The sequence below is a fragment of the Mustela putorius genome, unplaced genomic scaffold, assembly GCF_011764305.1.
Source record: "Mustela putorius furo isolate JIRA1106 unplaced genomic scaffold, ASM1176430v1.1 tig00001069_pilon_pilon_pilon, whole genome shotgun sequence".
NCBI classification, from domain to species: Eukaryota; Metazoa; Chordata; class Mammalia; order Carnivora; family Mustelidae; genus Mustela; species Mustela putorius.
In genome coordinates this window covers 486078-499258 of record NW_025421558.1, presented here as the reverse complement: position 1 = coordinate 499258, position 13181 = coordinate 486078, and the positions used below count along the sequence as shown (strand labels likewise).

At 41.0% G+C, this 13181-nt stretch overlaps 1 protein-coding gene across 5 annotated transcripts in view; it reads right to left on the bottom strand.

Moving 5' to 3' along the window:
• Positions 1–13181, bottom strand: part of MTMR2 (myotubularin related protein 2) — a 123465-nt gene that overhangs the window by 5295 nt on the left and 104989 nt on the right. For all 5 annotated transcript variants that reach the window (XM_004754545.3, XM_004754546.3, XM_045087163.1 and 2 more), the window contains 3 exons: positions 10769–10954; positions 8113–8319; positions 2315–2407 (listed from right to left, as the gene is read on the bottom strand). In XM_004754545.3, the coding sequence (XP_004754602.1) occupies positions 2315–2407; positions 8113–8319; positions 10769–10954 (486 nt within the window). The remainder of the gene's footprint in view (positions 1–2314; positions 2408–8112; positions 8320–10768; positions 10955–13181) is intronic.

The following is a 13181-nucleotide window of genomic DNA, read 5'->3' as shown; positions in this document are numbered from 1 at the left end:
AGTCCCTCATTTACAAAATAAAATCCATCCCCTGTACCGTTACACACCCTTCACAGCCTTATTAGCCAACTGTGAATGCATTCTGACTCATTACACAGCCATCCGACGGAGCGACGGACGCCTGTGATCGGTTTCTCATCTTTTCAACAAAAGCACATGCTCAGTCATGAGAAGAGAGCTGCAATGGCGGGCAGGTCCCCACCCCAAAACGGAGGCAGCGGAGCAGGAACTTCTGAGAGCAGAGGAGGAATACTGTCTCCTCCTGATGGCTTTCGAATTGGAAGGGCCCTTCACTAACTGCTTCCTGACCCCGGAGTGAGGGGCCGGGGCCAAGGGTGGGGGGACAGGGAGAAGCTGGCTAATCGCCACATAACCGGTGTCACGCTCACAAGTGTGCTTACTTAAGGCGCTGCACAAAAGTTCAATTATTTACAAAAAGAGTGATGGCCCATAAACATGCCTAACAGGTTCTATGTTCCAGAATATCATACAGGAAAACAGAACTGGATGTCTAAGATAAAGACACATCACTATATGACGTACTTTCAGTTCCATCAGAGAAATGTAAGATGAAACTGATTTTTTTTTTTTTTTAGAATTTATTTATTTATTTGACAGACAGAGATTACAAGTAGACAAAGAGGCAGACAGAGAGAGGAAGGGAAGCAGGCTCCCCGCTGAGCAGAAAGCCCGACATGGGGCTCGATCCCAGGACCCTGGGATCATGACCCGAGCCTAAGGCAGAGGCTTTAACCCACTGAGCCACCCAGGCGCCCCTGAAACTGATTTTCTATGCAGTAACTTAAGCTCAGAATTGGAGTGAAGCTGCTTCTAGGTCTACAGCGTGTAGTAATTCAGCGAGGCAGGTACTTACTGCGTACTCTTCTATGCAAACAACTGGCAAATTGGATTTTGTTTCTAACAAACATATCAACTCATATATCCACACAGGCTGCCCCTTTAGGGGAATTCCCTTGGGAAAGCAGTGCCCAGCCATCAATGGTGACATGGCTTCAAACCGCTTTTTGAGTCTTTTCAAAGGGCATATTTAATTTTCGCCAAGAGTCAAATGTTATTTAGAAATCAAATCTGGTAATAGTCAATAGTGGCTCTTCTTGTTTTTGGTCAAACACCCAAAAAAGGACTGGCAAGGATTTGCAGAGCTCCCATTACAAACTCAAGGGCAATTCCAAAGAAAAAATTCAAACCTCATCCAAAAGTAGTAAACACCATTAAACTCTACAGTTAAGTTTCTCCCCTTCTCCCAACACACCAAGAGCCTTTTATAGAGCAAAACTCTAAGTGTGGTACACATTAGCAGGTATATTTTAAATTCCAGCCTCATCATTCCATCATCATACCTACTACAACAATGCATTTAACCCAGCAGCTTTCAAAATAATCCACCTAAACCGATATGCCATTGGGGGAAATGCTTATATAATTCGTGTATTTCATCTAAAGATCACCATTCATTTTCTTTTAATGAAATAATAGTGTTTTCTTGAAGCTAAAATGTAATCCTAAAGCGAAGCAGAGACAGCAACTGCCCTACTTTATATTCATGTGGCGGACTCACTAAGAACAAACCGGACTCCCAGTTGTCTGAGGTCTAATAAACCCTTGGGCAAATAATTAGCTGACATAGCAGTGACCTGTAGCCAAGCTCTGGGATGATTTTTCTTGAGTTCAATATGTTTAAGACACCAACCTCTCGCCTCACTAGTGAAGTGATCCCATAGCAAAGTAGGTGTTTTTCAATCTCCCCCAATATCGTTCCAAAAGACTAAATCCATTACCATTAATATTTCAAACCAGTTTGTTAGAAAGTTAATAGAAGGTCTAAAAAGCAATCTATCTGTGCCTAAGAACAAAAAGAACTGAATCTATTACATATCTACCTACTCATTATTCCCACATAAATGTATTTTTCCATTCCTTAAAACAGGATTTTATTTTGCTCCGGTGAACTTGCTTCATTTCTTCACCTCTACCTTCTCTAGCACTGTATAGATGACCTTCCGGGTAAATATATTACAGTTAACTACTTGTCCAAAACAAAGGAGGAAACCTCTCGGGTTATTATTAATGCCACTGGTTGAAATGCTAATGGATCAAATTGTCAAGTGTTTAATACGATCTCCAAATAATGTCCTTTAATTTAGTTCATAATGTAGTAAGTAATAGTTCTATTACCAAGAAATCTTCCCAGAATTTCCATTTTACATGCAATGTAGGATAATCACTGACCACACCTCCCAACTCTGGATGGCTTAAAAGAAAGATGTAAGAATGACTATCCCAGATAAGTTACCTGTCTTGTCATTTGCCAGACACAGTCAATAAACTGAAGGAAAACAGGTGATCTGTCTGCATCTGCATGGTTCTTATCTCCATGGCCAAGTCTCTGGAGCAAAAAGAGTGAAAATCTGTATGAGCTTTGTGGAACTTTTCTTTTTCATGGAAATAAATTTATTTTCCAATTAAAGTAATATCTTCCAGTATTTTTTAAAGTTCAAAAGTCTTTTTATAAGAGCACAGGGGGGCACCTGGGTGGCTCAATGGATTAGATTAAAGCCTCTGCCTTCGGCTCATGTCATGATCCCAGGGTCCTGGGCTCGAGCCTCGCATCAGGGTCCATGCTCAGTGGGGAGCCTGCTTCTCCCTCTGCCCCACTCTCTCGCCCACTCATTCTTTCTCTCTCAAAAATAAACAAACTCTTTAAGAAATTAATTAAATAAAAGAGCACAGCAAGGAAAACAGAAATCACTCATAGTCTTACCAAGCAGAAGGCTCTGTTATCATTTTGATGTACAAACTGCCATATTATTTACTGACATAAATGCTTGTAATAGGAAATTACAACTTTAACAAGAGGAACCCAGATCTTAAGAGGTTGATAATGGAAGACAGGAGCAGTCAGACCTCAGAACCCCAGATTTTTTGTCCCAGAAATTTAATATTCCCTAAATATTAACAAATACTTGTCCAACAGCCTCAGGAAGCACCCGTCTCCTTTAACAATGTGGCCAGGGTGTGCAGGGGGGCCCTGTCATATCTTATCTCATCTGTCTTTATCAAGAATAATCACATCAGCACAAACTCTTGAAAACCTGTAAAGAATGCTTGACATCTACCTTCCAAGCATGTACTCACCTCCTTTCTCAGTTTTTTTCTCTTCTAAGGACCTTTGCCCCAGATGACTGTAAAGGACCCTCCACACTCCAAAACAGTGATTCTAAGTCTGGTCCACAGATTACCAGGGGCCAGGGGGTGGGGCTGGGGGGTAGGGGTGGGGGAGGGAGAGGGGTCTGTGATGTCAAAACTATTTTCATAATAATACTAAAACGTTATTTGCCTTTTTCAATGCACTAACATTTACGCTGAGGGTGCAAAAGTGACGAAGGATAAAACTCTGGGTTCCTTAGGAAAACTCAAGCAAATCACTGGAATCCAGCTGCACAAGTAGTGTCAGACCCTGCCTTGCCACACACTCGCAGTCAAATGAAAGGGTGGGGAGAGCCAGTTTCCTTGATGAAGCAGTAAAAATTAATCCTGCTAAGTCTTCTCCCCTTAAGGACAGCCTGTATAACAAAATGGGAAATACATATAATGTTCTGCAGCTGCAAACCTTAGATGATGGTACAAAACACCACGTTCTCATGCAACATCGTTTTGACTTGAAAGAACTGATATATATAAACTACAGTTATTAAGACTTGAAAGTCTTGCAGACTTTTTTTTTTTTTTAATGTACAAAGCAAATGTGTCACTTCAAGGAAAAATGATAAAATTCAAGCTTTCAAGCTTTGAATGCACATTAGATTTTTGGGAAACTACCTGTCAAAATAAGCTTGGTAATAGACGTTTCTGATAAAATCACTGGTGATGCTCACAAATGAGATGATAGTCTGTAAGGAAATGCATTAATTCTCGAAGAGCTGTGTAAGTCAGGAAGCCAGTATTTTCCAAATAACCAACACCTGATGTTACAGAATCACACATGGGTAAAAGCTCTATTCAAAGCTCAAGACAGACCAATGAAATTTAATAGAAAGGACAGTGAAAACCTCATTGATCTAGTTTTGGATTTCACAGTACGAGAAACCTCGATGAAATCAGCATTTGTTAAATTTAGGCACAGTATGAAAGAATATCCACAATTCCCTGAAAATGCTATCAAAACACTCTGATTTCAACCTGCATATCTGTGTGTGGTCAGATTTTCCTCATTTACGTCAAGGAAGAGCACACATTGCAATAAAGTAGTTGTGACATTTGGCTGTCTTCTAATAAGCCAGACATGAAAGGAATTTGCAAAAACTGTAAAACAATGCCACCCTTCACACTAACCTTTTTATCATTGTTGTTTTGGAAAATACAACTTGTTTTCTTTAAAATGCTCTTTAGGCTAATATACAGTAGTACTATGTCCTGAATGTTTGTGTCGCCCCCCCCTCCCGCCGCCAAAAAAATTCACATTGAAATCCTAATGTCAGATGTAATGGCAGGAGTCATTGTCTGGGAGCTGCTAGTCAAGAGGGTAGAAGTCCAGCAGAGGGGATTAGTGCTCTCATCAAAAGACCCTACAGAGGGTGCCTGGGTGGCTCAGTAGGTTAAGCCTCTGCCTCCAGCTCAGGTCATGGTCTCACGGTCCTGAGATCCTCCTCCTCTCTCTCTGTCTCTGTCTGCCTCTCTGCCTACTTGTGATCTCTGCCTGTCAAACAAATGAATAAAATCTTTAAAAAAAAATAAAAATAAAGGGGCACCTGGGTGGCTCAGTGGGTTAAAGCCTCTGCCTTCGGCTCCGGTCATGATCCCAGGCTCTTGGGATAGAGCCCCAAGTCCGGCTCTCTGCTTCACAGGGAGTCTGCTTCTTCCTCTCTCTCTGCCTGCCTCTCTGCCTACTTGTGATCTCTCTCTCTCTCAATCTCTCTGTCAAATAAATAAAATCTTTAAAAAAAAATTTTTTTTTAATAAATAAATAAATAAATAAAAATAAAAATAAAGACACCACAGAGCTCCTTGGTTCTCTTCACCACATAAGGACAGAGAGGTTGACAAGCTACAACCCACAATCTACGGCCTTCCACAGAACATGACTACGCTGACACCCTGACCTTGGATTTCCAGCCTTCAAAACTGTGAGAAATAAATGTCTATTGAAATTTTACAAGCCACCCAGATTGTGGTATGACATTAACAGCAACCCAGAGTAAGATTTATTATTTCATTAATATTTACACATTTTTAAAAATTCAATTTCTAGGGGTGCCTGGATGGCTCGGTGGGTTAAGCCTCTGCCTTCAGCTCGGGTCGTGATCCCAGGGTCCTGGGATAGAGCCCCGAATCGGGCTCTGCTCAGTGGGGAGCCTGCTTCCCTCTCTCTCTCTCTCTCTCTCTCTCTCTGCCTGCCTCTCTGCCTACTTGTGATCTCTGTCTGTCAAATAAATAAATAAATAAATCTTTTTAAAAATTTAATTTCTGGGGCGCCTGGGTGGCTCAGTGGGTTAAGCCGTTGCCTTCGGCTCAGGTCATGATCTCAGGGTCCTGGGATCGAGTCCCGCATCGGGTTCTCTGCTCAGCAGGGAGCCTGCTTCCCTCTCTCTCTCTCTCTCTCTGCCTGCCTCTCTGCCTCCTTGTGATCTCTGCCTGTCAAATAAATAAATAAATAAAATCTTTTAAAAAATTAAAAAATAAAAAAATACAAATAAAAATTTAATTTCGAATATGACAAATACTGGTAGATATAAATCATATAAACGAAGTTCTTTGGGGTCACCAATAATTGTTAAGAATGGAAAGAGATCCTGACAATGAAAAGTTTGAGACTCACTGCCCTTTCATTAAACAGGTGAATGTACCCTCTTGACCAGCTGTCCTTTAATTGCCAAATTCTGCTTTCAGATAAACTGGGGGTACGGGGAGGGGGGATGGAGTAGGGAACCAGAGTTAGCAATCTAGGAATCCACAGCAATTTCCAATGGTCTTAAATGTTTACTATTTTGATCACACTGATATAAACACGTGCATCTCTGAATGACTAAAACTCCATTTTTTGAAGTAAGAGCGTTTTAGTAATGTGCTTTTTCACCGTAAGTATATTTTAGAGAGAACTGAAAAATGTGAGCCATCAGGAAAGATCCTCCAAAAGCCCAGTTTTATTTAACAGTTCAAGTTCAAAAAAGCAGACTACCTTTAAATTTGTCTGCTTCTTTCAAGTTAACTCTTGAACTCTTAAAAAGCACGAATGGGCCAAGTGAGTTCACTTAAATGTGGATTTATTTTTACAGAACTGTAAAAGTATTTTCTCTTCCTTATGATTTTCTTAGTAACATTTCCTTTTGTCAGCTTCCTTTATTATAAGAATATAGTATATCATACACACAACATACAAAATAGGTGTTAATCGTTTATCTTATTGGGAAAGCTTCCATCAACCACAGGCTACAGGGAGTTAGGTTCCGGGGAGGAGTCAACAGTTACGTGTGGAGTTTTGACTGCACCCCTCTCTCCTACACTGTGCATTGTGCAAGGGTCATCTGTATTTGTAAACACTGCTGGTACAGGTTAACATTCGAGACTGCATCTGGGTAAACATCTTTCAGAAAGTCTTTCAGCTACTCTAGGAATGTGCTGCCAGGAGCCTCGCACACTCTCAGTGGCTCCAACGCCTCTGACAATCTAAGTCTCCCCCTCCATGATTCTCTAACCCCACCCTTCCCTCAACTCTACTCCTGCAAGCTCAATGTCATCTAGACTTTTGCTCACCCTGTTCCTCCTTTTGGGGAAAATATTCCTACTCTTCACTCTTCAAAATCGGTGATTACAACTAACACAGATGAATAATACATGAAAAACAAGGCCTACACGCTTACTGTTCTCAAGTTTTCTGATTGCAAATTTAGTTTTTAGCAGAAACACAGCTAAAAACTACATGAATGTTTATTTAATTAAAAGGTGCATGACTCCAAAGTATGATGTAGCAAAAAAGCAAAATTGAAAGCTGAATACCCTTTGAAAGGGACATAATAAACCCATTCCTCTATTTTGGGAACCGTGATTAGTTCTGTGTACCACACTTGATGAAAGACATGACCAAAGTCCAGAGGACAACTGGAGTGAAGAGGGGACTGAGATAGGAAAACAATGAAGAAAATTAATGTTTAGCCAGAAGAGCTGAAGTTAGGCAGGATAGGGGTACATACCTACTTCTAAATATTTGAAGGGCTATCTCATTTGGTTAAGTAGTCATATCTATTCTTGTTTTCAAAGGGGAAATGGGAAGTAAATTTTGGTTTACTATGAGAAAGAACTTTCTGGTAGGTAGATTTTCTGAAGTGAGACTGGATAGCCTGAGGAAGAGCCCGGCTGCTGATTTCTGGAGCTGTTAATGCAGAAACTATACAATCATTTCATGGGAACACCACAGAAGACATTCAACACTGAATGCCTGGACACTGAGGTCCTGTCAACTCAGATTTGAGATGAACGACAACATCAAAATAAATTCTGAGGCAAAGAGAGGGCAGGAAAATGTGTCATTCCCATAAAACCAACTGCAGCACTCTCCATATGTATACGCATTACAGTGTTAATGCTTTAGGAGGATAATCAAAAAGCTGTTTTATTTCCCACTCTGAGGGAAATTTTTTGGTTTTTTCTCTGATATTTCTTTTGGTCCCAGCCTGTTTTTTTTTAAACCCCGTTCCTGCATGAGCACTGCTACTTGGAAGTATTCTTAAATTAAGAATAATAATTAAGCCATCCTTGGCTCCTTTTACATCGAGATCAGAAGTGGCCTGTAATTCTGCAACCATGCCTGAAGGCAGAGATAGGCGCACAGATGAAGGAATGGTATCTAATGTCTCCCCCAGCAGGGATCACAGAAGAGACCAAGCCACAGGTGTCCCGACAGCCCTGGTCAGACTGCACACCCACAAGAGGCTATCCTAAGGCTTTCCACAACTAACAAGAACATTCTCTCTAGAAGTTTACCCCTTTAGTATGAAGGAGTGGTTTTCAGTGAGTATCTAGTGAATAAAAGGTTTTGTCTTCACACGCCTCATGTAGGATGCATGGTGACGCTGCGAGTCAAGGCTCTAGACTCACAAGCTGAAATCGATGTCCAAAGCTCAGCCACTCTTTCTCCACAAGGACCTCGAAGCCTCGGATGCTTCGATAGTAGCCATCCAGCATGAGCATGGCCAGGGAAGTCAGCTGGGCCGTGCGGTCCCAGCCGTCGCTGCAGTGCACCACCACAGATGTCTTCCCGGACTCTACTTTGTCAGCGATCCGAAGAGCGCCTGCGAGAATGAGCTGCAAGATAGAGTTTTCAGTGAAATTTTTTAAAAATTAAGTGCTTCCTTCTTCAAAAGTAACAAATACAGTTTTATTACAGACAACTGTCTCAATAACACATGGAGGAAAAAAGCCCCTTCCTAAAAAGAATTCTTGTTAGTGGCAGAAGATTTTTGCCTTTATCACAAGAAAAACCTCATAAATGCAGGCTCCTATTAATCCACACAATGAAAGAGCCAAACGAAGGGTACGTTCTGGTTCTGTACAAATCAAAAGTATGAGTGAGAGAAAAGGATTCGGTTTTAAAGAGATCTGTTTCTAAGAATCTTCAAATATTCCAACATCATCTATTTAAATAAAAAAATATGCCAAGTGAAGTCATACACGTTACTTACACAATCCCTACCTAACCAAAACAGAATAAAGAGGAAAGCAGTAAAATTGGATCTCTTACCCCATAGCTTCTAGAGCATTTATTTATTATATGTCACATAGCTTACAGCAAGCCCAGTATAAAACTTGAAGCCATTTTTCTGTATTAATATGAATGAAAAATTCATATTACGATGTCAACTGGTATTTAAAATAATTTAAAATAATTTCAGATTTTTTAAAAAATATGCAGACACTGCAAAATAATTAACTTTTCTGAAGTTGAAGTTGAGTCAAAACTAAACAGAATTAGATATAGCCAAATAAGCAGCACAAAAGCACAATATTCTTTAAAATGAATGATACAGTTCTCGTCTTCTCTGCAACGGCTAGACGATCCATACTAGGAGAACAGTGTGGGTCCACAAACATGGATCAGAATGAAAGAAAGTAGATTTACTAGGGTTGGACAATCTCATGATGACCTCCTTTTAATTGTAACTATAGGCATATTCTGGAAATGGGGTACTCTGAAGCAATGTCAATCCTGACTCTGTATCAGAGTCACCTGTGAGCCATTTTTTAAGTGTCTGGGCCCCATCGTCACTACTCCTAGCTTACTACTTTATAAATGTCTTCCACTTGTAATTCAGTGGGTTTTGAGACTTATGATTCACTGACCCAAAGTATTAGAACAGCTGGAAAGCTAAGACCATGGTCACCATCCCACCTTCCTTCCCCTATAAAATAAACATTTTGGAGCCCCTTCCCATGTGGCAGGTTCTGCTCCAGGTGCTAGAGACAGAGCAGTGAACCAAACAAAGAAAGGGCTAGTACATTCTACTCAGGTGAGGCCAGCCAGATACATGTAAATAAGAAAATACAGACTGTGCCAGAGGGCAGGAAGTGAGAGCACCCTGCCAGTGGAGCCGTTATTTGTAAGGTATGGTGGGGAAAGGCCTTTCTGAGAAGGTGGTATTTGAGCAGAGCTCTGAAGAAGGTGCTGCTGTGAGGACTACAGGTGGAGAAGGCAGGCCAGGCACAGCCGGATCTCCTCTGCCTATAAGGGGACCTGTTTGTTGCCAGAGCGAGCTTTCTGGAGAGGCTGTTATATGCTCAGGGAGAACGCCCTGCCATTTACAGATGCCGACATTGCAATTTATGTTCGCTTCAAATCAAGTGTCCCTGTTTTCTATTTACACTTCACGCGCTGCAACAGATGGGCCCCCGGGAACATGCTCCCTGCCTGAGGAGAGTGTGCACTCTGCTACACTCAAGCTTCTAAGCATCTGGAAGAGAAAGAATAAAATTAATCTATAATTCTCAGTAAGATCAAATTGGCCTTCTCTTCAGTTCTATCCAAATTTGAGAGATTCTAATGTGAGCACGTGTCTGCTCCTTACTCGTTATTTCACAGTATGAACGTGTGTACAGCTAGAGTCTCCATCTTGGGACGTGGTGTTACTGGGATTCAGACCACGTCTGAGAAAAGTATGTAACTGTACAAAGTGCAATTACATCTGCTGCTCCAAACACGACAGTGACAGGCTAGGCACACTAGCGTTCACAGGGTAGACTCCACATCATTTAGCCTCATACCCTCATTCAACCACTTCACCTCCCTCACACACATGGTGCTGCCCTAGCTCCTGAGGGGTCCAAAAACATTAACAACTTATCCAGCCCAGGTTTCCATGAATTAGGAATATATACTGACTGACACGAGACCATTAAATGAAGTGTAAGGTCGTACTTGATGAGCTGGAAGGAGAAAGCAAAGTGAAAGTGCAGAGAAAATGGAAGAGAAGAAGTCAGAACTGGGGTCTGAAGGATGAGAAGAATTCAGCCAGGGCGGGGCAGGGAGGCGGAGAGAAGACCACAAGAGAACCAAATGTGCAGTACAGGAAACTAATTCATTCAAGCAACACAGCTTAGAAGTACTTACAATTTTCAAAGAGTTATCCATTTTTCATTGTATAGAAAGATACCTTCATCTTACAGTTCAATTGTAAGAAGAGTGTGGAAAGAGAGGGGCAGAGAAACCCCTTGTCTGATACTCTGTAATAATATAAGGGAATAATAACAAATACCGAACCTTAATATGTTCAAGCCAGTGAGTAGATTCCAAGTTAGACAGCCAGTGAGTCTCCTCAATGTTAGGGTACACAATCTCCTTAAGTTTTCGTAAAGATTCTCTCATAACATGAATATTGTGGATATCCAGAAAAACTAGTTCTGCATTTTGATAGGCATCTTCACTCTCATAACCTCCACCCTTCGCCTGGGAAAAAAGCAAACACCACAGGAAATCATAAATGAAGGTACACCCACTGTACGTAAACATGTGAACAGGTGCCACAAAATATCCAATAGCATGACAGATGCATTTTTTTTTTTTAAGATCTTATTTATTTGAGAGAAAGAGTGACAGAGAGCACAAGCAAAGGTGGGGGAACAGCAGGGACAGAGGGAGAGGGAGAAGCAGACACCATGCTAAGCATGGAGCCTGACGCGGGGCTCGATCCCAGGAACCAGGGATGATGACCTGAGCTGAAGTCAGATGCTTAACCGACTATGCCACCCTGGCACCCCAGTGATACATATTACTGATGAATAGGAAAACTCCGTGGGAAAATGTCAGCAGGTCAGGACCTCATAACACAGCCACTCTCACTACACATTTTTCTTTATAAAATGGGAAAATACACTCTTACTCTGACTTTCTTATGTGGCTGTTATAAAATTTAAATGTGATACCATATATGAAGGTCCTTCAACATGTTAAAGCACTAAACTTTTCCCACCAATATTTCCAGTTCTACCCAAACATAATTTATTAGAGAAGGCTGAAATCACTGGCTCTGTGTGCAAAGAAAACATCTAGTTGGTTTCACTCTGGTCCATGATTCTTCACCTCCCGTCCTCATCACTTCATTTTAATCAGAATATTTGCAAGATGCCTTGCAATCCTAGTGACTTGCCTCTATTTCAACCACATAATTATTTCCAAATAAAAAGACAGAACGGTATAAAAGCATAGAATACCATAGTATATTAGTATCTCTATCCTCAAATACTTAAATCTACACCCACAAAACAGGATGAGAAATATTTGGTGTTCAAAATACGCTGTGGCTGAAAAGAACTCATTTATTTATTTATTTTGAGGGGCTAAAACTTTTTTTATTAATTATTTTTATTAACATATAATGTATTATTTGACAGGTCTGTGAATTGTCAGGCTTACACAATTCATAGCACGCACCATGTCACATACCATTCCCAATGTCCACAATCCAACCACCCTCTCTATACACTCCCTCCCCACAGCAACCCTCGTTTGTTTTGTGAGATTAAGAATCTCTTATGGTTTGTCTCCCTCCTAATCCAAAGTTGTTTCATTTTTTTCCTTCCCTACCCCCCAAACCCCAAACCCTGCCTCTCAAGTTCCTCATATCAGGGACTTCAAGTGATAATTGTCTTTCTCTGATTGGCTTATTTCACTCAGCATAATACCCACTAGTTCCAACCATGTCCTTCAAAATGGCAAAATTTCATTTCTTTTGATGGCTGCATAGTATTCCATTATACACACGCACACACACGCACACACACACACACGTGTGTGTGTATATATATCACTTCTTCTTTATCCATTCATCTGTTGATGGACATCGAGGTTCTTTCCATAGTTTGGCTATTGTGGATGTTGCTACCACAAACATTCAGGTGCATGTGCCCCTTTGGATCACTACATTTGTATCTTTACAGTAAATACCCAGTAGTGCGATTGCTGGGTCATAGGGTAGCTCTATTTTCCACTTTTTGAGGAACCTCCATACTGTTTGACAGAGTGGCTCACCAGCTTGCATTCCCACTAACAGTATAGAAGGGTTCCCCTTTCTCTGCATCCTCACCAACTTCTGTTGTCTCCTGACTGGTTAATTGTAGCCATTCTGACTAGTGTGAGGTGGTATCTCATTGTGATCTTGATTTGTACTTCCCTGATGCCGAGTGATGTGGAGCACTTTTTCTGTGTCTGTTGACCATCCGGACGTCTTCTTTGCAGAAATGTCTGTTCATGTCTTCTGCCCACTTCTTGATTGGATTCTTTGTTCTTTGGGTGTGATTTTGATAAGTTCTTTATAGATTTTAGATACTAGCCCTTAATCTGATATGCCATTTGCAAATATCTCTCCCATTCTGTCAGCTGTTTTTTGGTTTTGTTGACTGTTTCCTTTGCTGTGCAAAAGCTTTTGATCTTGATGAAGTCCCAATAGTTCATTTTTGCCCTTGCTTCCCTTGCCTCTAGCAATGTTTCTAGGAAGAAGTTGCTGTGGCTAAGGTTGAAGAGGTTGCTGCCTGTGTTCTCCTCAAGGATTTTGGTGGATTCCTGTCTCACATTGAGGTTTTTCATCAATTTTGAGTCTATTTTTGTATGTGGTGTAAGGAAATGGTCCAGTTTTATTTTTCTGCATGTGGCTGTCCAATTTTTCCAACACCATTTG